Raw genomic sequence first — 22,479 nt, 5'->3', positions numbered from 1 at the left:
AATCTTTTACAGTCTCTTACTGTGTGTGTTTTCCTGAAGACATCCCTTCCAAAACCCTCTGACTTCCTTTGTTTGTGGTTTTTAATTTTTTTTTTCTTCAGGAAGCTTTTAGAATGATCTCATCATTAGTGTTGTTCTGAAATGTCTAGATGATATGCCTTGATATGGGTCTTTTTTTCATTTGGTGAACTGGATACTTGGTGAACCCTTTCAGTATTTGGAGATTATGCCCTTTGGTTCTGGGAAGTTTTCTTGTATTATTTCTTTTATTATTTCCTACCTGTTATTTTCATATTTCTTCTTTCTTTCTGGAATCCTATTATTTGGACTTTGGATCTCCTGGGCTGATCCCCTAGTTTTTATATCTCTTCTATTCTGTTTTCCAGTGATTGTCTTTTCTGTTCTTTCTGAGATATTTCCTCGACTATATTTCCCAACTCTTTCACTGAATTTTTTTCCATTTTATCTATTATATTTTTAATCTCTAAGAGCTCTTTTTGTCTTATGAGTATTCCTTTGTTATAGCATTCTTTCTTATTTCAGAGATGCAGTATCATTTTTTTTTTAATGTCACAAGGGAGAAGGGGTTGAGAGATAATAAACCTGGCTGCTAGTATTCTGGAACTGGCCAGGGTTCCCCCCATTCTTAGTCCCTCCCCTCCCCTGGGCCTGGTATCCCCACATTTAGAGAATCTCTGTTTCTATTTCTCCAGAGATTTCGTATCCTATATTTCTTATAGGGATGTGGGAGGGTTGTCACTTGATCATATCAGTTGGAGGTTAGCAATCTAGGGGGAGGGTTACTACACACCACTTACACAAAATTTCAGCTGATTCCTCCATTTTAGGCTCCTGCCTTGTCTCTGCTTTCTGAGATTTCTTTTGCCTTTAGTTTCCAAGTCTTTTCTGGTATTGGGTAGATCAGCTTATTTTTTGTTACAGGCACTCTGGTTAGACCTTCCTTCTCTCTGTTAAATCATTCACCATTCTTCCAACTTATCTCCTTTTCATATATTGTGGTGTGCGGTTACAAATACTTCTGGTTTCATGGAAGATGAAATTTGTGTTCTTTGTTTTCTGTGTTGTTTAGGGGGTAATTTTTGAGAGGTGAAGGGGTGAGAAAGGCCTTTATTCCATCATCTTGAAACCAAACATCCTTACGATTGTGTTTTAGGTATTCATTTAAGCCCAAATGAAGACAGTATTATTAACAGAACCAGGGTTGCAGAAGGAAGACTATTCTTTTTTTTTTTTTTTTCACACACACACACTGTGTTTTATTTTTACAAGAGACAAATAGACTGACACCAAGCATTGTACATGGATGACCACAACAAAAGCAACAATGATTGCAATTACCAAACATGAAACACACTCATACTATGAGAAGGAAGACTATTCTTAATTATGACTGATCTTATTAGGCAAATGAAGTAGATAGTAATCTATACAGTGTGATTTGAGGATCATCTGAAGTCCCCCAACTAAAATCATCTTAGAATCACACTTCCTAAATTTAACTAATGTAGAATATGATGAAGAATAGAATGTTTGAGTCGAAAAGGATTTCATCTAGTCCAGTTGAGAAACTGAAGCTGAAGGTTGACATTGAATTCACAGAAGCCCCAGGCCTTGTGAAATCTCCAGTTTCCTTTGACTGTAATGTTTACACTGTGGCCGAGTTTGGGTTAAGCATTTCTCTCTTCCTCAAAGAAATTTTAGATGCATTTACTCCTAGGAGGAGCAACACAGGAAACTAATAATTAGTATTAACTCATTTATGAAATTCAATTAATTCATCATTTCAATTTGACTACTGATGGCAGATCAACTTGAGAAAGTTTGTAAACTAAGTAGGAGGATTAAGAATTGGGCGGGGGTGGGTGGGTGGAGATAAGAATATCTCAAGGAACAACTGACCCCTGCCAAATATCATTTATGGTTTTCTCTTTTCTTAATATCAAAGAGGTAAAAGGATCCTGGACAACATCTGAAGAGTAGGTTAGAACTTTAGGAATTTTTCATTACTGTGCTAGGATAGCAAACGTCTGTCTGTTCATGTTTTCTCCTTATAAAACTTCACAGGAAATGTAATGGGAGGAAGACAACTGTTTTTGCAGAGCTCTCTGCTCTCCATAGGAAGGAATACTTTCAACTTCCTGGCTCAGGATTGAGATAGCCCCCTTCAGGCAATCAACACTACGTAGCTATCAGTCTGGCAGGGAAGCCAGAAGAGTGACCTGTGCAGGGTGTACACAGAGGAATCTGGCCCCAGATAGAAGGTCTGGAGTTGGGAACTATGGGTGCCAAATTCACACTTGTGCATAAGGGGCTCAGCAGTGACTTTATGAGAATAATTAGGATTGTTATAGCATTTTGTCTTTAATTTAGTATCTAGGTCAGGGGTATTTGTCTACACTTATCTAGTCAGAAAATTTCCCCTATTCAAAAGAAAACTCCCCTCTTTTCTTTGCACTATTCAAATAATAGGTGACTATATGAATTTGGCCCTAGACCTTTTTTTAAAAATGAGATTTAAATGACCACAAGTGCATGACGTGTTAAGGAAAGAGCATGACATTACTAAATATTCTACACCAGTTTTGCATTTCTAAATACATTTTGTCAAATAGGACTGATGCATATGGATTCTCTGTTAAAAAATAGGTCGCAGGGTGATGAGATGGGAACAAGAATCTAAAAACCTCAGACTTTTGACTTCAGATATGGATGACAATGAGAGAAAACCAGATCCTTTTGCTTTTAATAACATTAGAAGTTAATATATATCTAATTGATAGTGACTAATACGTTTAAATAGCCAAATATGAACTTCTCTTGGGTCAGTAGAGGTTTTTGATTTTATTATTGAGTTCATTTTATCTCAAGTTCTTAATCAATTATAGACTGAATTTGTATTTCATTTCTAATTTCATTGTCACTAATCTTCCTGAAATAATAAAAATTAGTTTTAGAAAGTACTGAGTTTAATAAATGAGTTTGTTTTTGAAGATAAGCTTAATTATTAACTATAAAAGCTTATTAATTCTAAGATGTATCCTCTGTTTGCCCTCAGATTATCCTGACAAAATGTAACTTTATGTAAGATCAAAATCACAAGCTGTAAGATTCGTCAGTTATTTTGTGGTGTAACTAAGAATTGAATGTGATTAAGCGGAAATCTGTTTTGAAAGAAGAATGATTGTTTACATTACTTTAATTCCTGATAATTAATTTATATTAATGTATTCATGACATGCTTTTTTATAGAAGAATGACTCCAAATTCCCCTCCACCACTACTTCCACACATTATTTTATGTGACCAAGGGTATGCTTGAATCTGAAGGGGAAAAGTGTCTGTTCCCTAGGTCTTCAGCTTAACGCTTTAAGCACACACACATCTGTGCCTCCAATAGATAGATATTCTTCAGCCGTGTACTAACAGCCAGGCTTATAGAGATACAGAGAGACAGTCTCTGCTCTTAAGTATGTTACAGTATTGTTGAGGAGACTGTCACGAAAGCAGATAATCACAAAGCAATACAATAGTCAGTTCAGTGGAGTTACACACAAAATGCAGTTCCTGGAAACAGAAACATCTAAGTTCTACAAGGCATTTACCTAAACTCTTTTCTGGGCACATATGTTTAAGAAGCATCACCAAGAACTCATGCAGGCAGTGGTTAGGGGTCCTCACCTCTGCTCCCAGTGGACTTTTAGAGGGAACAACACACTCTTAAAAGCTTTTTGCTTTTCTGGTCTTAACTGCTAAAGGGTCTGGCAGAACTTTCCTGAGAGGGATGACGGGGAAAGCGATGAAGAGCAGAGACAGGAGCTTCTCTCCAACAACAGCTTCTCGTCTCCGGCTGAGTCATTAGGGCATATACCAAAATTAGCAGATTTATTAAAATGATGCATGGAGAATTCTGAATATAACACTGGCCAACAGAAACTCTCAGGAAATTAATGACTGTGGAGATCCAAATCTCTCTCCAGACTTGGAAGTTCTGGAATCTCCACATTCTAACCATTTTCTGGGGTGGGACTCTTTAGGCATGAAAGTGACGCGTTCCTGTTTCTGGAGCGGAGTGCCTTGTCTTGCTGCTTTGGCCGCGGTCGTGACAGCGTGTTGTCGGACTGTACGTGGTGACGGTAGAGGCAGGCTCAGCAGCAGGTGGTGTGGAAAGCGGCGCTACCCGTAGCGTAGTCCCCGCTACACCAGACAGTCGGGCTTATTGGGCTGCCTCTCTCTAGCCTTGCGCGCTGGTGCTCGTCGGGGCTACTCAAGTTCAGAGTGCCCCGCCACTCTACTGCTTCCCCTCCACGAATACACATATAAGAGATTTTTCAAAACGTGACATTACCGAGGCTGTCAGATGCCCTCTCCTCCTTCCGAGCACACTCACACGTAGGCGTAGCGTGTAGCTGTCAGATGTCTCCAGAGGCGACCACATTGACTGACAGGTGACTGCTTCCCTGGGGGACTGTGGGGTTTGTCTCTTTTGTGACTTTTCATCTCTGACTTTCTTGTCCTCCGTCGGGTGCCTGCTGCTTCCCACCTTCATTACCACTTCCAATTATCACCATCCCTAATACGGTAGCTAACATGGTGGTGGCTCTCTGACACTTTTTCCCCCTCCTCTGTGCTTTTCTCACTACTTATCTTCCGTGGCTCCTCCTGCTTTTCTTGCCCTTCACAGAAGGACAGACCGGATCCTAGCCGGTGGGCACATTTGCCTCCTTCAGTGTGGTGAACTGATTAGTCAAAACAATTTGACTGTTATTCTTATTGCTTTGGCTCACGTTGTTGGTGGTGTTTACTTTGCTTGATTGCTGGCTGGCTTGCTAGATAGATTGAGTAGCTGCTTAATTCTTCACCTCACTTAAATAAAAGATTTGAGGGGACTTCTTTAATAATGTCCATTTGTTGCTGAGTGCTAAAGAGCTTGTGATTCAACCCAAAGAGCCATTTTAGAAACTGTTTTTATAGAACCAAAGTATTCCAATACATAAGTTCAGCCTATATATATTTTAATAGTGCTATTTTGATTTGCAACTTGTTATTCATTTTTCTTGTTCCCTAGAGACAGCATGGTAAAGTAGACAGACCCTAGGAGAGAACCTCTGAGCTTTCATTTTCTAATTCTCTTCCTTTCAGTGACCTTAAGGATGTTAACATTCTGACTGAGTCACTTTATCTGTAGAATTAGCATCAATTGACAAGTATTTTTGAACATATACTACACTATATTAGGCACTATAGAGGTGGCTAAGAAGTATGAAAAATAAGATAGGAAGCATGGGGCATTTATTCTCAACCAGACTTAGGGGACATGAATATCATAGAAGAAAATAATCAAGGAGACAGAATCAAGGAGAGGGAAAAAAAAGTGTATAGATTTATGGGCAGACTAGCAATATTGCAAAAGGTCAGGCTGAAGTGGTCAGAAATGGTTTCAGAAAGGTTCAGAAGACAACATTTCAGAATGAACGGAACCTTGCAGGTCTTCTAGTTATTACTGTGTGAAGCCTTACCCTCTGTTTCCAGAGGTGTAATGTAAGCTGGACCACAGAAGGTAGGAAGGATTTGAATTGGCACAGGGCAAGAATAAGAGTATGCCCAGGGATAGAAACAAAAGGAACATCCCAGAGGCAGTTGTAGCAGGAACAAGAAACCAGAACAACTTGTATGGGCAGCATGTAGCTCGCATAACAGGCCTTTCCCCTGAGCCTCCTACCTGCTGACTAGTGGGGAAAAAAGTTGACCAAATGTTCAATCTGTGGTTTAAATTAGTTTTTAAAATTCTGTTTTGTTTTTTGCTTGCTAAACAGACATTCATTCTCATTCAACAAGTGAATTAAGCAATCAATAAATTAAGCAATTAAGTTAATTAAGCAATTAAGCAATTATGTGGGTTAATAAGATGGGAATCCTTGACCTACATTATCGCGGGGATCTAGTCAACTAGGACAGTGTCTCCGTGTGCTGCGAGCCGGTGTCTAAGGGACCTTTGCTTACTGATTCCTCCCTGCAATCTCCATAAGGGGTTGGAGTCTCTTTCTGGTCCGCATGTCCACCCCCGGTTCAGGGCACTCTGGAGGGATGCTGTGAGGCCAATTTCACTGCTCTTAGTTTGATAATATAAAGTAAGTTTCCTTTTTAAGAAATACTGTCTCACTTGGATAAAATTGCTCAGGCTCTTGGAAAGCCGCTCCTTCTCTGTAGCATCTGGGCATTGGGGGAGGGGAGCTTATGTGTCCCCTGGAGGGAGGAAAGGGTGCTATTCTCTGACTCTTCCGGTCTCTGGGCAGTGTTCATTGTCTGCTGGGTGCTGCTTGTCAGTGGCAGTAACTTGATCTTGGCTGACTTGACTTTGTCACCCAGATGTGCTCTCTGGCATATGTGGTTTCAGCTCAGCTCCTGGGGGCGCTACAAAGCTGGGTGCCTGCAACATCCTCTATCCAGCTCACAGCACCAGCGGTCGTCCTTAGTCTTGGTGCAGGCTCCCTGGCTCTCAGTGCAGGGTCCACACTACATGGAAGCTGAGGGTGGCTTGAGAAAACCCAGACCATTCCCTACTTAACCAGGCAGGACTGTTCCAGATCTCCAAATCAAACAAGCGGGGTAAGAATCCCCCTACCCTCAGTGGTTCCTCACCTTACTAAATCCACATCTTGACTTTTACTTCCTTTCTGTTATTTCTTTCTTCTCCCGGGACAGTAAGCATCATGGCTTTGTTGTCAAAAGTGGGAGAATTATCTTGTCTGCATGATGAGAGCACTCAGTGATCAGGTTCTTTTGGAATTAATTAGAGAAATAAAGGAACTAAGCAAATTCTTCCTCAAGACAAGTTCCCTTTTCCCAAATTCTGCTTACAAAACCCCATTTTTCTTGCAAAAAAAAAAAAAAAAAACCACTAAAAATTACCTTGATCTCTCTATGTGCTCTCCTCCTCTAAAATTTATCTTATTTCCCCCTAAACTCATGCAACTCTATACTGCATCCCTCCCCCACCCCAAGACTGAAGCAAAATGTCCCCGAGTTAACCAGGGTCAAGATCTTGTATTTGGAAAGGCAAAATCGAAAAGAACCTTGCTAATTTTTCAAAAAAATATCCTTGATGGTGTAGGATATTTTATACCTGTACCCTTTACAGTACAGAAATAAGCAGAATAATATGTTTATAAGACAGTGAAGAATGAATCTGAGGAGCAAGGAGAAGAAGGTTGGTTAGGGAGGGTGGGGCAGGCTGTCAGCATCCCTGAAAATCAGCTGGAGGACCTAGTTTGTTTTTGTTTTTGTTTTGTTTTGTTTTGAAGAGAAGCGTGACAGTAAAAGCAGAAGTTAAGAAGTGCAAGCTGCTGGGGATGTCTGTGGGGATACAAAGAGGAAATCAGGAGCAGCACAAAGTGCCAGGAAGAATAGGAGTCAGACAGACCCTAGGTTGAATCCCAGTTCTGCATTTTACTCTGTGTATTACCTTGGGCAATTTCCTTTGAGCTCAGTTTTCTTATTTATGAAACAGAAAATAATACCTGCTTCCTAGCAATGTTACGAGAATTAAATATGAGAGTGCGTGAGAAACAGACACATATACCAGGAACTCAGTAAAGTTTCGTTGCCTTCCCTTGTGCCATCTCTGCCGGAAAGCCGTTCCAATAATCCAGCCACGACGAGTTAAAGATCTGGAGGATAGCGCTGGCAATGAGAATTGGAAGGAAAGGTCCGGTACAGGAAACATTCCAAAGGAGAAGCTTCAGAACTTTGTGACTGACAGGATCAAGACAGTGAGTCACAGATGACCTTGAAATTGCTAAGCCTGAATAACTAGCCTGAGATGCAAATGTTAGGAGGGGGAGCTGGTTTAAGGGAGAACGTGAGTTGGGGCATTTTAGAGTGACCGGAGGACAGATGGTTGTACATGTGGGTGCTGAAGTCAAGTGAGAGGATAGGGCCCAGGAAGAGATTTGAATACTCAATTGAACAGATATTTACTGACTATCTACTCCCTGTGGGGCATTGGGTAATGACAAATAAAGCATGACCTTACCATCCAGGAATGTGGGCAGGGGTGGCCCATATGAGGGGGTATTTATTAATACTCTGTTTTTCAAAAAAGAGTTTAGATAACCATAAAATAGGTTTAAGACACATGGAATACAGGATAACTGATTTAAAATCTATGTCAGAAATCATTTAGGAGAAGGGGAAAGACTGTGCCAGAAACCTAGGTTAGGATACTGATGGTAATTGAGCATTTTTAGATCTAAGCTAAATTCCTGGGTACCCTGGGCCACAAAAAAAGACACGGGTATACAGTTCATATTATTAGATTAAGGGAAGCAAACTCATCTGGAGAGACAGGCTTCTTTTTTTTTTTTTTTTTTTTTAAATAATGTGTGATTTTATTAAGACAGGCTTCTTGATAACACAATTCTAGGATGATTTTAGCACTTGAATTCTCATAAAAGGTACAATAGATACTATAATGGAAAACCTCTTTAACCCTTTAAAGGCAGTTTTGAAGGAAACATAGTAACCCTTTAAAAATATCAATCCTTGATAAAAGAAAGAGCATGACATTAAATGGTCACTGGTGAAGGCATTTTACAGGCTTCTTATTTACTGTGATTCAGGTGAATAGCTTTCTGAAGATCAAATCTTAAGTGGTAATAAAGGGTAGGGAACCTAAATGAATGTAAGGCTGCTTGTCCCTTAGCCTGCACTGCTCAAACATGTTATTCCAACTTTGCTTTTGGCAGGACCAGTGTGACAAGTGTTTACAGGCCTCCTAGCCTGGGGTCATTGATCCAGGGTATCTCCATTGTTTTTATACTGGAGGTTTCCAACCTTCAGTGTGTGTAGGAATTGCAAAGGATGCTCATTTAAAATATATATTCCAGGGCCCCACCCCTGAGAGTGATTTAGTTCATCTAGAATGGGGCCCAGAAATCTGAATTTTAACAGGTATTCCAAGTGATCTTGAGGCAGGTGGGCCTCAAGTCACACTGTTAGAAGTCAGATGAGTGGATGGCAAAGTTACGAAAACTGAGGAGTGTTGCTTATATTTTTGCCTCTGAATAGAATGGAGCAAAGGATTGCCTTTGGGTGCACACAAATATTTCTCAGGAAGAACTTTTTATCTGCTTCAGTGTTTGGACAAGTACTAGGAATCCAAAGTTTGTTTCATAAAGCATGAAAAAATTTTTTTGCCTTAAGATGTATGGTCAGTGTCTTACTCAGCTTGGGCTGTCATGCCTAAGTACCACAGACTGGATGGCTTAAACAACGGGAACATATTTTCTCACAGTTCTGGAAGCCAGAAGTCTGAGATCATGGTACCAGTATGGTCAGGTTCTGGTGAGTGCTCCCTTCCTGGCTTGCAGATGGCTGCCATCTCACTGTGTCCTCACAAGGAGGGGGTGGTGGGAGGGTAGGGAGAGCAAGCTCTCTGTTTTCTCCTCTTACAAGGGCACTGATTCCACCATGAGGGCTCTACACTCATAACCTTATCTAACCCTGATTACCTCCCAAAGACCTCATCTCCACATACCATATTGGAGATTAGGGCTTCAACATATGGATTTGTGGTGGTACAGAGTTCAGTCCATAGCAGTCAGCTATTACCAGCCATCCATATCAGCCAGGAAGGAGCTTGCACACGGTGCTTGTAGGGCAACTGATTTAGGTCAGTGGTTCTCCAATGCTTTTACCCGAAAGAAGGCCCTGTCCAATGCACCCTTGCAGTGCTGAATGAGTTGACCCACTGGGTGAGGATCTAAAGGTAAGAAAATGTCTGGCAAAATGATTTTAGTGTTAGCATTACTAAGGTTAGGCATCCTCTCCCATTCACCCTCACTCTTTCCTTATTTCTCATGCCAGAGGAGATGCATTGTCAAGACCAGCCGAGATTGAGGCCATGCTAATGCATTGTGGATGAACTGATTGTGACTCATACCATTTTATCAGTCCAGATTAATGAAGCTTATCTTAATAGAGTAAGGAAAGTTAAAAAAAAAAAAAAGACACTTCTTATGTGGATTCACCATGAAGACAAGTAGCACCAAGTCAGTACTTTTATTTTGAAATAGCAGTATAACTTGTTCTAACTGAAAAATCTTAATTCACACTTAACTCAGTGTTAGAATCTTTTAAAGCCAAAATCAAAATGGCTCATGTGACTTGTGTTGTATAGTACTAAAACCCCACATTTCAGCTCAAATACACAAAACAGAGGTATAGGTTCCAAAAGAAGAAGAGATACTAAGAAAAAAAAACTTTAAAATACTAAGAAATGCAAAGAAAAAAGTTATGAAAGAATCATTTTCTGGTATTTTCAGATCACTCTCTTTTGGGAGAAAAGGTAGCGTTTTTATGAGTGATTTTCTTTGTAGGTAGCAATCATTAGATAAAAGGCCCTATTCCATTAAGATGTGACACTTGAGTTATGAGTTTATTTCCCCAAAGATAACCCATCTGAGATAGACTGGAATTCTGCAGACTTACATATTCTGCATATATATTCTGTAGTCATAAATAATGTCAATATATTATCAATGGTAGGCACAAAATTCATCATTTATACAATATGGAAGTTCTAGCCATTTGAAGAGTACCGGTTTGTAGCTTAATAGTAATATTTAATCTAATGAAGTCAGTACTACTAATGTAATAAGTATGTCAACTTATTACAATGACAGTATTTTTAAGATTTTTAAAGACCCTTGTCATAGAGTTTGATCTTGAAGCAAAGGTCTCTTCTATGCAGTTCAGTGAATGCTATTTCCCAGTTCTTGTTCACCTAAAAAATCATCATTCTACAAACAAAGACATACACACACAACACAAAAAAACACACACAAAACACACACCCCCAACCAGCCTTGCACCTCCTTGTTTCCCACACACACACCACACACTTTACACAGCTCACTCCACACACTATTCTACACACCACACCTACTAATAATAGTCAAACATATGGCATTTATTTAGCTTCAGAAAGATTATAGTGTAATGGTTATGTATAATGTAATATGTACCTATATTTAAAAAATTTTTGTCAACTAAGGGATTAAGATCTTTTTTAATTTAAACATAAATTTTATTTTTAATAAAAATATTCAAACTATGGTTAAAACTATTCAAAATGTGTAAAAGCTGTAAGTGAAAAGTAAGAATCTCCCTTCCCCTGTGGCTCCTCAGTTCCACTCCCCAGAGCCCCAGGTATAAATACAATGAAAGGCTTCTTGTATTGCTTTCTAGAAATTCCTACACATAGATACATGTGTGTGTACATATGTGTATATATAAGTATATTCATATAAATGTGTGTGTATATATAAATACTACATTTAATTTTTTAAAGTTGATCACCTGACACTAGTTGAGCTGTTAGAATGGGGGGCCAGTCACAGCACCCTCTGCCCTTGGACAAGTTTACAAGCTTGTCAGGGGACTTCTTTGGTTTCCTTACCTCTGTAGGTTTGCCTGGCCACATTTCCTTGTTCTCTATCTGGGAAACCTCTGCCAGTGGCTTCAGTGCTCCTTTCTTAATTTGGGGCCCACAGAGCTGAGAACTGAGGGGACACTGCTTCCCGCCTCTGAGTTCACCTGTTGGAGATGCTCCCTAATGCCAACGTCCAGGCCCCCCGCGGAGGACAATGCCTCTCTAGTTAGTTTTCAGCCCCTGACTATGTGACTGCTATTTTGTCAGCGGTAGTTGCTTTATTCATAAAGTAATACTAGTGATTTTTAAACCGTAAATCATACCATATCCTTTTAGTTCAAAGAGGTAACCATATAATATTGGTAATTAAACAACTCATTACAAAGGCACAGTTATTTTCAAAAAAATAAATCTAGATTGATATTCTCATTTTATAATTGCTAAATCTTGTCTGTGTTATTGCAAAAAATGAATCTTGTAAGTTTTTTGGAGGGGTGGGGGAGTGGAGTGGGATATCCTTAAGAGAAAAAAATAGCAAATCTAAGATCCTGAAAGATAATAATTGGCCTAAATACTGGGCTTTGTGTGTGTGTGTGTGTGTGTGTCAATGATTTTATTTAGTTAAAAATATGCAGTGACTTGAGAGGATTGTTCTGGCCTAATTCTTGAAAATTTTAATCTCGTTAGCCTTCAGGCCTAGTGCTTTGGTACCAGGTACCTGCTCGCCCCTATTTTCAAGACTTTTAAAAGCAGTAGTAAGGTTATTTCCACAAGGTATGATGAGTCCCATCTTTGCCAGAGTCACAAGGGAGACGCGGGGTGTCTGGAAATCATTTATATTATTATTCCTTGTGAATGTCATTTTCTACGGAACAGGAACTCTTGTTTTGAAGGGCTTCCGGCCCCTCTCTGGGTTCTAGCAGCCCGTGTTAGGTACAGGTGTAAATTTCAGGCGGGTGTCAGCAACGGACCTGGCTGTCCTCGGGCCACAGATGTGCGCGGTGGATGCTGTGTACTCCAGAAATGGCCCGACATCTGGGAGGAAGCAATATGCCCTAATATTATACATCTGGGTTTGTTTGTTTGTTTGTTTTTTTCTTATTGCTGTTGCTGATTAGGTCAATGGAGGAAAGCCCTTCCCTGAGGCGCAAGACGGTGATGCGCGAGAAGGGCCGGCGCCAGGCTGTGCGGGGCCCGGCCTTCATGTTCAACGATCGGGGCACCAGCCTCACCGCCGAGGAGGAGCGCTTCCTTGACGCCGCCGAGTACGGCAACATCCCGGTGGTGCGCAAGATGCTGGAGGAGTCCAGGACGCTGAACGTCAACTGCGTGGACTACATGGGCCAGAACGCGCTGCAGCTGGCGGTGGGCAATGAGCACCTGGAGGTGACCGAGCTGCTGCTCAAGAAGGAGAACCTGGCGCGCATCGGCGACGCCCTGCTGCTCGCCATCAGCAAGGGCTACGTGCGCATCGTGGAGGCCATCCTCAACCACCCGGGTTTCGCGGCCAGCAAGCGCCTCACCCTGAGCCCCTGTGAGCAGGAGCTGCAGGACGACGACTTCTACGCCTACGACGAGGACGGCACGCGCTTCTCCCCCGACATCACCCCCATCATCCTGGCGGCGCACTGCCAGAAGTACGAGGTGGTGCACATGCTGCTGATGAAGGGCGCCAGGATCGAGCGGCCGCACGACTATTTCTGCAAGTGCGGGGACTGCACGGAGAAGCAGAGGCACGACTCCTTCAGCCACTCGCGCTCGAGGATCAATGCCTACAAGGGGCTGGCCAGCCCAGCGTATCTGTCCTTGTCCAGCGAGGACCCCGTGCTCACCGCCCTGGAGCTCAGCAACGAGCTGGCCAAGCTGGCCAACATAGAGAAGGAGTTCAAGGTAAGCTGTGCGCTCCACCCCGGCTGCCCTGCGGGCTCTTCCCCTTCCGGGCGGCCGCCAGGCGCCTTCCGTAGTTTGCTCCCGAATCAGTTTCGCCCAGTGGATTTAAAACCGCGAGGGACTGGGAGCGTCGTTCACAAACGACCTGCTGATTTTCCTTTCTCACCACGGAGCTGTGATAAATTCGCTCTGAGGATGGGTATATGCTAGATCAGAGAGCTGTAATTACGGTGCTGCTCTGTGTTCTGGATACGCGTTAAGTCGTACACGAGACTTCTCTTTTGTTGAAGGAGGGATGTGGTGCGATCGTCTCCCTTCCAAATTTTTCCTCTTTTGTAGTTGATTGTATGGTGGCACCCAATACAGAAATAGTATTAGTTTTGCATGCACTGTTTATTGGGCCAAACATTTGTATATCTTTTTTGAAAATTTATTTTATTTTTGGCTGCATTGGGTCTTTGTTGCCATGCGTGGGCTTTTCTCTAGTTGCGGCGAGCGGGGGCTACTCTTCGTTGTGGTGCGCGGGCTTCTCATTGTGGTGGCTTCTCATTGTGGTGGCTTCTCTTGTTGCGGAGCACGGGCTCTAGGCGCACGGGCTCCAGTAGTTGTGGCTCGCAGGCTCTAGAGCGCAGGTCAGTAGTTGTGGCACACGGGCTTGGTTGCTCCGCAGCATGTGGGAGCTTCCCGGACCAGGGCTCAAACCCGTGTCTCTTGCATTGGCAGGCGGATTCTTAACCACTGCGCCACCAGGGAAGCCCTTTGTATATCTCTTTAGACTGAAAGTCAAAAGGCTAATATAAAATTTTAAGTGAATGACTAAAGGCATTTTATTTGTGACAAAAATGGCTGTACCTGAAATCCACAAGTGAAATCCACAATATTCAAAATGGTGAGCCATAGACATGAGGTCAACCCAGAAATATAAGGACAGCAGATTGATTTGCTTTAATAAATTTTTTTGTTTTTTTATGAGTGAACTTTTTTTCTGGACATCAACTCCAGTCAAGCAGAATTATTTATTTTTATAAAAAACTATACATTAATAGTGGAACATTTTTTAAATTTAATTGTTACAGCCTGCTGTGCATTTTGGATGGTTCTACCTATTAAATCTGGGGCAAAAGGAGATTTCGTAGATCAGGTGAAAGTCAGACTGTTTTTCAGCAGGTTCTTGCCTCCCGTTATCCACCTAAGAGAATGATTCTAGGCATAAATTCCTTGAATTATTTTCTGTATGTTGAGTTAATCTTTTTAATTTAGTGTTGTGGTATCAGATCACAGAAAAAGTGATGATTCTGCTTTTCAGATATTTGCAGTCTTTCACACTTAAGTGTTACACAAATGCAACTAGCAATATAATTCAAGGGAAGTAGTTGAAAGAAAATGGTAGGAAAGTTTTGTGGGGGGTTTTTCCCTTCTGTATGCACCAAATTCCCTCGACATCCATCAACACTCATCTTGTCCTTCTGGAGATCTGGCCTTAGATAACAAATAATTTTATTTGTTATTCCATTGCATTCTTTTCTAATATAAAAGCTACACATATTTATTGTAAAAAAATTGGAAAATGTGGGAAAATAAAAAGAAGAAAATAAATATCACCTATATCTACTCCCATTGAAAAGATTCATTATGTGGTATTTGAAAAGATTTATTTCCTTGTACCTAAAATGAATTATCATTTTTTTGACAGAACTCAGGTAGAGCAAATTTAAAACTTCAAATTCTGTTTGAAGAGAATAGAAAAGTGTTCAAAGTCTAAATGTCACTTTATTTCAACTTAGTAATAAAAAGTATAATTCTAAATTTGTTAATTCACTATTCCAAGTGTCACTCAAACCTTGTTTTTAAGCGTTTTGCTTGATATATACTGAAAGTCTGTAGAAGAGGTTCTACAAAAGGGAATGTTCTAGATTATGTTTTTTGTTTTTTAATATATATTTATTGGAGTATAATTGCTTCACAATACTTTGTTAGTTTCTGTTGCACAACAAAGCGAATCAGCCATATGCATACACATGTCGCCATGTCCCCTCCCTCTTGAGCCTCCCTCCCATCCTCCCTATCCCACCCCTCTAGGTCATTGCAGAGCACCAAGCCGATCTCCCTATGCTATGCTGCTGCTTCCCACCAGCCAACTATTTTACATTCAGTAGTGTATATATGTTGAGGCTACTCTCACTTCGCCCCAACTTCGCTCTCCCACCCCACGTCCTCAAGCCCATTCTCTTTGTCTACCTCTTTATTCCTGCCCTGCAACTAGATTCATCAGTACCTTTTTTTTTTTTTTTTTTTAGATTCCATACATATGCATTAGCGTACGGTATTTGTTTTTCTCTTTCTGACTTCCTTCACTCTGTATGACAGACTCTAGGTCCATCCACCTCACTACAAATAACTCAATTTCATTTCTTTTTATGGCTGAGTAATATTCCATTGTATATATGTGCCACATCTTCTTTATCCATGCATCTGTCGATGGACATTTAGGTTGGTTCCATGTCCTGGCTATTGTAAATAGTGCTGCAGTGAACATTGTGGTGCATGTCTCTTTTTGAATTACGGTTTTCTCAGGGTATATGCCCAGTAGTGGGATTGCTGGGTCATATGGTAGTTCTATTTTTAGTTTTTTAAGGAACCTCCCTACTGTTTTCCATAGTGGTTGTATCAATTTACATTCCCACCAACAGTGTAGGAGGGGTCCCTTTTCTCCACACCCTTTCCAGCATTTATTGTTTCTAGATTTTTTGATAATGGCCATTCTGACCGGTGTGAGTTGATACTACATTGTAGTTTTGATTTGCATTTCTCTAATAATTAGTGATGTTGAGCATCTTTTCACGTGTCTCTTGGACATCTGTACGTCTTCCTTGGTGAAATGTCTATGTAGGTCTTCTGCCCGTTTTTTAACTGGATTGTTTGGGTTTTTTTTGATATTGAGCTCCATGAGCTGTTTGTGTATTTTGGAGATTAATCCTTTGTCTGTTGTTTCATTTGCAAATATTTTCTCCCATTCTGAGGGGTTGTCCTTTTGTCTTGTTTATGGTTTCCTTTGCTGTGCAAAAGCTTTTAAGTTTCATTAGGTCCCATTTGTTTATTTTCATTTTTATTTCTGTTACTCTAGGAGGTGGATCAAAAAAGATCTTGCTGTGGTTTATGTCAAAGAGTGTTTTTCCTATGTTTTCCGCTAAAAGTTTTATAGTGTCTGGTCTTACATTTAAGTCTTTAATCCATTTGGAGTTTATTTTTGTGTATGGTGTTAGGTAGTGTTCTAATTTCATTCTTTTACATGTAGCTGTCCAGTTTTCCCAGCACCACTTATTGAAGAGGCTGTCTTTTCTCCATGTATGTTCTTGCCTCCTTTGTTGTAAATTACGTGCCCATATGTGTGTGGGTTTATCTCTGGGCTTTCTATCCTGTACCATTGATCTCTATTTCTGTTTCTGTGCCAGTACCATACTGTCTTGATTACTGTAGCTTTGTGGTTAGATTATGTTTTAATAATTTCCGAAAGATGGTGATGTATGCAATTCTGTCCAGAGAAGTAGTCTCAGTGAAGCAATGTTAAGAAAATTTGTTATTCATAGTTTTCCCCTTGAAGCCAGCTAAACCCATATTGATAATACTTGGAATCTCCTTTACCCTGACATAAAGAGTCACCTCTGATAACCTTTCAAAGGTGGGAAACTATTATAAGTGAAGAGGCAAAAAGAGGAGAAAACACAACTGAGTTTAAGAAGGCATCCATAAAGCTGCCAAATATCTAAGGGTATGCAAAAATCATCTAAATCTCACAGTTCCTTTTTCTGAATTATATGGAAAGCAGTCGTGTAGCATAACCATCTCTGAGCCAAAATACAGACACTTCTTTGGAAGTTACAGTCTCTAAGGACTACAGGTCTCTCTCCCCTGACTAAATGTTCCTTTTCTTTCCCATTCTCACTTGTCCTTGTTATTCTTTTCTTATCTGCCTTCCTTTCACCTCTTTGCCTTCTCATCCCACACTCATGTCCACCTGTCAGGGCTTTAGACAGACAGAGAAAATAGTGCTTTCACAGCACTGACCCAGAGACTCAGAGCTCTGAAAGGGCAGGAAGTAAAGCTTATTTCTGTGGCAGAGTCACTTAATTTGCCCTATTCCATGGTGTTCACTATATTCTTTCCATAGAGGCTTTGAGCTCAAAGTACTGGCCTTGAAATGAAAAAAAAAAAAAAAGACAACGTGTTCCCTAGTGAAAAAGACGTGAATTTTTTTCCGTTTCAGACACGTATGACTATTTTATCTTATCAATGGCCTGTAAGATCCAGTTTCTCATCCCTCAAACTGCCATCACTTAGGTGCTTCACGGAAGGTTCTCAGCCACTGTGCAGTTTTCACAGTTCCTTGAAGAGTGCAGGAGGCATGGTGCCGAAAACATGTGAAGGTCATTACCCCAAGGGTTGAACATTCTAGGATATAGATATAGATAGATTAATGGAGGACAGCTTGGTGACAGGTTATTAAAGAAGTATTTTCGATGTGCAAATGCTATCTGAAGCTATTTTGAGAAACAGAATATTGGACAGGATGGATTCCATGTCTAATCCTTCAAATGTCAGTGGCAAGGAAGCTGGTCATTTATTAAACTGAAATTTACTAATTTCCTAATTCTGAATCAATGATGCACTTTTTTTTTGCAAAAAAAAAAAAACCATTTGTTTTCTCCGTGCCTCAAATTTCCCCTCTTTAAAGCAGAAAAACAATTTCAACCTAAATCACAGTAGGACTGTAAGGAAGAGGAAAATGAATGTAATCCAAAAGCAAGATAGCATTTCATAGCAGGAAAATACCTAGGAATCATCTGACTATACACACCTCTCATTTTACAAATGAGAAAACAAAGACTGTAGCCAAGGTCCCATCTGCTAAGCCTAGATTTGGGTGCCTTGGGTCCCAGTCCTAGCTATTCTATGTAACATGCTGTACCTGGTAACACTGAAGCAATTCTATAGTATTTGATGTGTACCAAGCACACTCAAAGCATTTAATCCTCATAGTAGCAATATTAGATAGGCTTATTCTCATCAGAGAGGCTAAGTAACTTCTATAAGATCACACAGTGGTAGAAGCAGTAAGTGGTAGAAGCAGTGTTTGAACCTAGGAAGTCTGGTTTCAGATTTATCCTTTTAATCACTGCACTATCCTGCCTCTTTTATTATTAGGGAAAGGATCTGACAGGACCACGCCTGCTTAGAGCTGAATTTCAGTTTTCCTGTTAAGGATAAAAAGGGATTAGAATGATGATTAAACCATACACATTAAAAACCCGCTGAAGCCTGTAGACAGGTTGTGATGAGGCCCGAGCTTCGTTGTTCTTCCTCTGGCTTGAGCACGTCTTCCAGGTTTTGAGTTCCTGCTCTGTAAAGTGGGCTGCAGATCCATCTGGTAACTTTGTGGAGGGCCATGGTAATGGAAAAGCGGTGAAGATGATCAAGCAAAACGAAATTAAGACAGTGTCATTAGAAAATTCAGACCAGATAAACGGTCTGAGTTGTGAAGCAACATGAGACAGGACCTCATGGTAGAACTGACAGAGTCGGCTCATGTTGCAATTCAGACTTTAGATAGTTCCTTTTGCAACTGAGGAAAGGCCATCTTTAGTGGTGCTCTCCATCTTTCCCTGAGAGCTCTGCATATATTGGCAAATGGTATCCCACAACCGCAGTAGAAGAAATCGCTATTACCTCCAGCTCTGATTATTTTCTGTACTTGGATAGCAGACTTCTTCCAGCAGGAAATGTTTAAATTGTTATGAAAACAGTGTTGTCCTTGCAACTTGGTTACCTGTTTTTTGCTTTTTGACTGATCTTTTAGTGGATATGAAAAAGCCACAAAGCTTTCCTTAAGATCGGATAATTTTACAGATTATAATTTTTAAAAATAATGAGTTATTATTCAGGTATTACTGCAAAATTGGTTCCTATGTTTTCTTCAAGAATAGAAAATAGTCTCTTTTATTTCTGATCAATGGAGAATTGGCCATCCTGTGTTGTACCAAATCTTACAGAACAGTCTGAACTGACGAGTAACATGAGGAAATTTCATCTAAAAAATTGTATTAAAAGGGGAGCTTTATATGGAAACAGACATGGATAACACTTCTTCTGGATGCTATAATAAAATATTTCATTAGTCTTTCAGGAATGGAAGGCAGATGGATATTTAACTGACACTCTGCATAGAAACCAGAGACTGAACATTTTATTAATTTTATCAGTTGCATGGTACCAACTTGAATGGAAACCAAAGATTGAAGTTTTTATTCATTTTATCTGTTCCCTTATGAGGGGAAAAGGATTAACTGCAACTGTTCTTTATCTGGATTTCTGATATCTGAAATGGAAACTATTCTAGTCTGTGTAGCCTTTAAACCGTCTCTCCTCTTCTTGTTTATTTTAGTTGGTGACATGATTTTTGCCCATCAAATCAAGTTAATTAATCATTTAAGGGGAAAAAAATTGAAATTCTTCATGTCATTTTTAAAGTATGATTTTTGGAAGCCCAGAAATTCTGCTGTGCTAAATGTTACTCAGTTATTAGACATATACAGTATCTCAGGACATGTTGGAATGAGGGATTCTATTTTCCTCAAGTGCACCAAATTAGATTATCATCTGATTAATTTTCTTAATGGGCTAAAATTTTAGTGAAAGCCGTAGAAGTGGAGCTGGGGGTTGCAAAAGTAAGGCCCTTTCCCAAGAGATGGTCATTGACACCTAGACTGGAATCAATGAGCTAGAAGTAGAGCTCCATTCAGTAGGTAACAGGGAATGCTGACAGCTGACTTCCTCATACCAGTCCATGGCACTATATAAATATGCTAATGAAATTAAGGAGTCACGGATTATTTTTAGCAAGGTGTTAGTTCCAGTAGCCTGAAAATTTTTCTCTCAGGTATTGATATTCTGCAACCCTTGAGAATTCAATTACATATAATCAGACATTTCTCTCTCTCTAGAAGCTCTGCAGGACATTATAATGTGCCCTTCAGACAAACAAGAAAAAATACCCTCCACGTTGGTACCTATCCTTCTCTTTGCCTTCACTATGAACCATCATTCTCAAACACAAATGTGTATCAGAAACACCTGGAGAGTGTGTTAACACAGATGCGGGCCCTCATTGTCAGTTTCTAATCAGGACACCTGGGGTGGGATCTGAGCATTTACACTCCTAACACATGTCCAGGTGCTACTGAGGCTGCTGGTCCGAGGACTACAGTTTGAGAAGCACTGTCTCCAATGAGGCAATGGATAGTAAACCAGACAGGCCATTTTCATACATAGTCAATCTTCTATGCCAAATTGCCACTTAATTTAAAGAACTTTCACTGTAGAAATGGTTTTGTTTGAGTTTTAAGAAAACTATTGTTCATCTGTACAAGAAAGATTCTTTCGATTCTTTGGTCTTTCAGCATTAGCATTTAGCCAACATCTCTTAATATAAATCAGTCACTGACATGCACACCATTTTCAGAACTGTCTCACATGGTTGTACAGGTTGTAGAAGGTGCTGGCTAAGGGGGTAGGTGGGAGCAAATCCAGCCGGTATCGAACTGAACAAAACTAGCATCCACCTGGGGGCTGCAACTTCCTACCCAGAGGTAGGGAGACTTTTTCTAATTCACAAAACCCCTAAACACTTTCCATTGAATTAAAGCACATTCTCTGCATTAAACTCTAAACCTCTTGGTCTTAGAATGACTATCGCAAGCTCTCCATGCAATGCAAAGACTTCGTAGTGGGTGTGCTGGATCTTTGCCGAGACTCGGAAGAGGTAGAAGCCATTCTGAATGGAGATCTGGAATCGGCAGAGCCTCTGGAGATGCACAGGCATAAAGCTTCACTGAGTCGTGTCAAACTTGCCATTAAGTATGAAGTCAAAAAGGTGAGTGGCCTACTTTCGTCCAGCTCCATATTAGAATAAACATGTAATATCAACTATGCCATAATCCCAGGAAAGATTTTAAAATAATAGCAGTAATAGACGTTATTGATAAGAAGATTTATTTTACTTCATGAAAGAGATTAAATGAAGTATCATGGTAAAGTTGTGAGTCAAGTATCTAGCTCCGATCCTTTCCACCTTTTATCCATTTTTGGACCTTGGATAAGTCGTAAAACTTCTTTAAATTTCATTTTCCTCATATAAAAGGAGAATAATACCTCTTATCTGTCTCAGGGTCTTGGTGGGATTTCAGTGGATTAAGATATGCAAAAGAACTTTGTAAACTGCTCATTAAAATGCGGTTAATGATAATAAAATCTGTTACTTGTAAACATTTTTGTAAGGCACTGTTACTTACATTCGCATGTTAATCTTGCAATAAGCCTTTGTTATTATCCATTTCACATATAAAATAGGTGTTCGATGATGAGATTTCTATTCTATAAGGAAACCGAGGTTCACCAAGCTTAAATGACGTGTCTAAGATCACACAGCTATGGAATTTTATGCAGTTGCCAAAAAAAAAAAAATTATGATTACTTTTTTACTCTGGTTACTGCAGATAGAACAGTTATGTATTATGTGTTTGCTACTTGTATGGGCCTTTGAAATAATTCATGTAAATTGTAGTTAGGACGTTTCACTTATAATAAAAATCTCAGTTATCCAGAATCTAATCGCGTATATATATTTTATATAACTTAAATTTTTGTGCTTTAAATCACGAAGAAGTAAGCTGTTGTCGGGAATAGATCTGGTTTCGTGAACTGGTCAATCTATGGAATCTTCTGTCCTTCCTGCAGTGTGACATGGTGCACAAGAGGGCAGGCCCTGGAGCCAACTTGCAAGAGTTCAAGTCCTGACTTGTCTTCTCTGTGTGACAGGGCAAGTCACTTGATCAGTCTAAACTTCGTTCTGCTTGTTGGTAGTGAGGACAACTACTGTTGCAGTTGTTTTAAGGATTACATGAGCTAATGCAAGTAAAGTAATTAGCACAGGCATAGTACATGGTGATTGCTCAATAAGTATTAGCTAATCACATTTCTGCATTTGAAAATTCATTCTCAGAATGATGGCTCTTAAACAAGTTCAGTTCTTAGTCATCAAAGACATTTCATGTGTATTGTGCTGGTTCTCGTTCTTAGTGGTA

General features: G+C 40.2%; 1 protein-coding gene across 3 annotated transcripts in view; it reads left to right on the top strand.

Moving 5' to 3' along the window:
- The window catches only part of TRPC3 (transient receptor potential cation channel subfamily C member 3), a 79,999-nt gene that overhangs the window by 7,120 nt on the left and 50,400 nt on the right, over positions 1 to 22,479 (top strand). For all 3 annotated transcript variants that reach the window (XM_068543383.1, XM_068543382.1, XM_068543384.1), the window contains exons 2-3: positions 12,571 to 13,342; positions 21,081 to 21,269. In XM_068543383.1, the coding sequence (XP_068399484.1) occupies positions 12,571 to 13,342; positions 21,081 to 21,269 (961 nt within the window). The remainder of the gene's footprint in view (positions 1 to 12,570; positions 13,343 to 21,080; positions 21,270 to 22,479) is intronic.

This window comes from Eschrichtius robustus, chromosome 4, assembly GCF_028021215.1.
Source record: "Eschrichtius robustus isolate mEscRob2 chromosome 4, mEscRob2.pri, whole genome shotgun sequence".
Taxonomy (NCBI): domain Eukaryota; kingdom Metazoa; phylum Chordata; class Mammalia; order Artiodactyla; family Eschrichtiidae; genus Eschrichtius; species Eschrichtius robustus.
The sequence above is the reverse complement of the archived record's forward strand: the minus strand, read 5'-3'. Positions and strand labels throughout refer to the sequence as shown.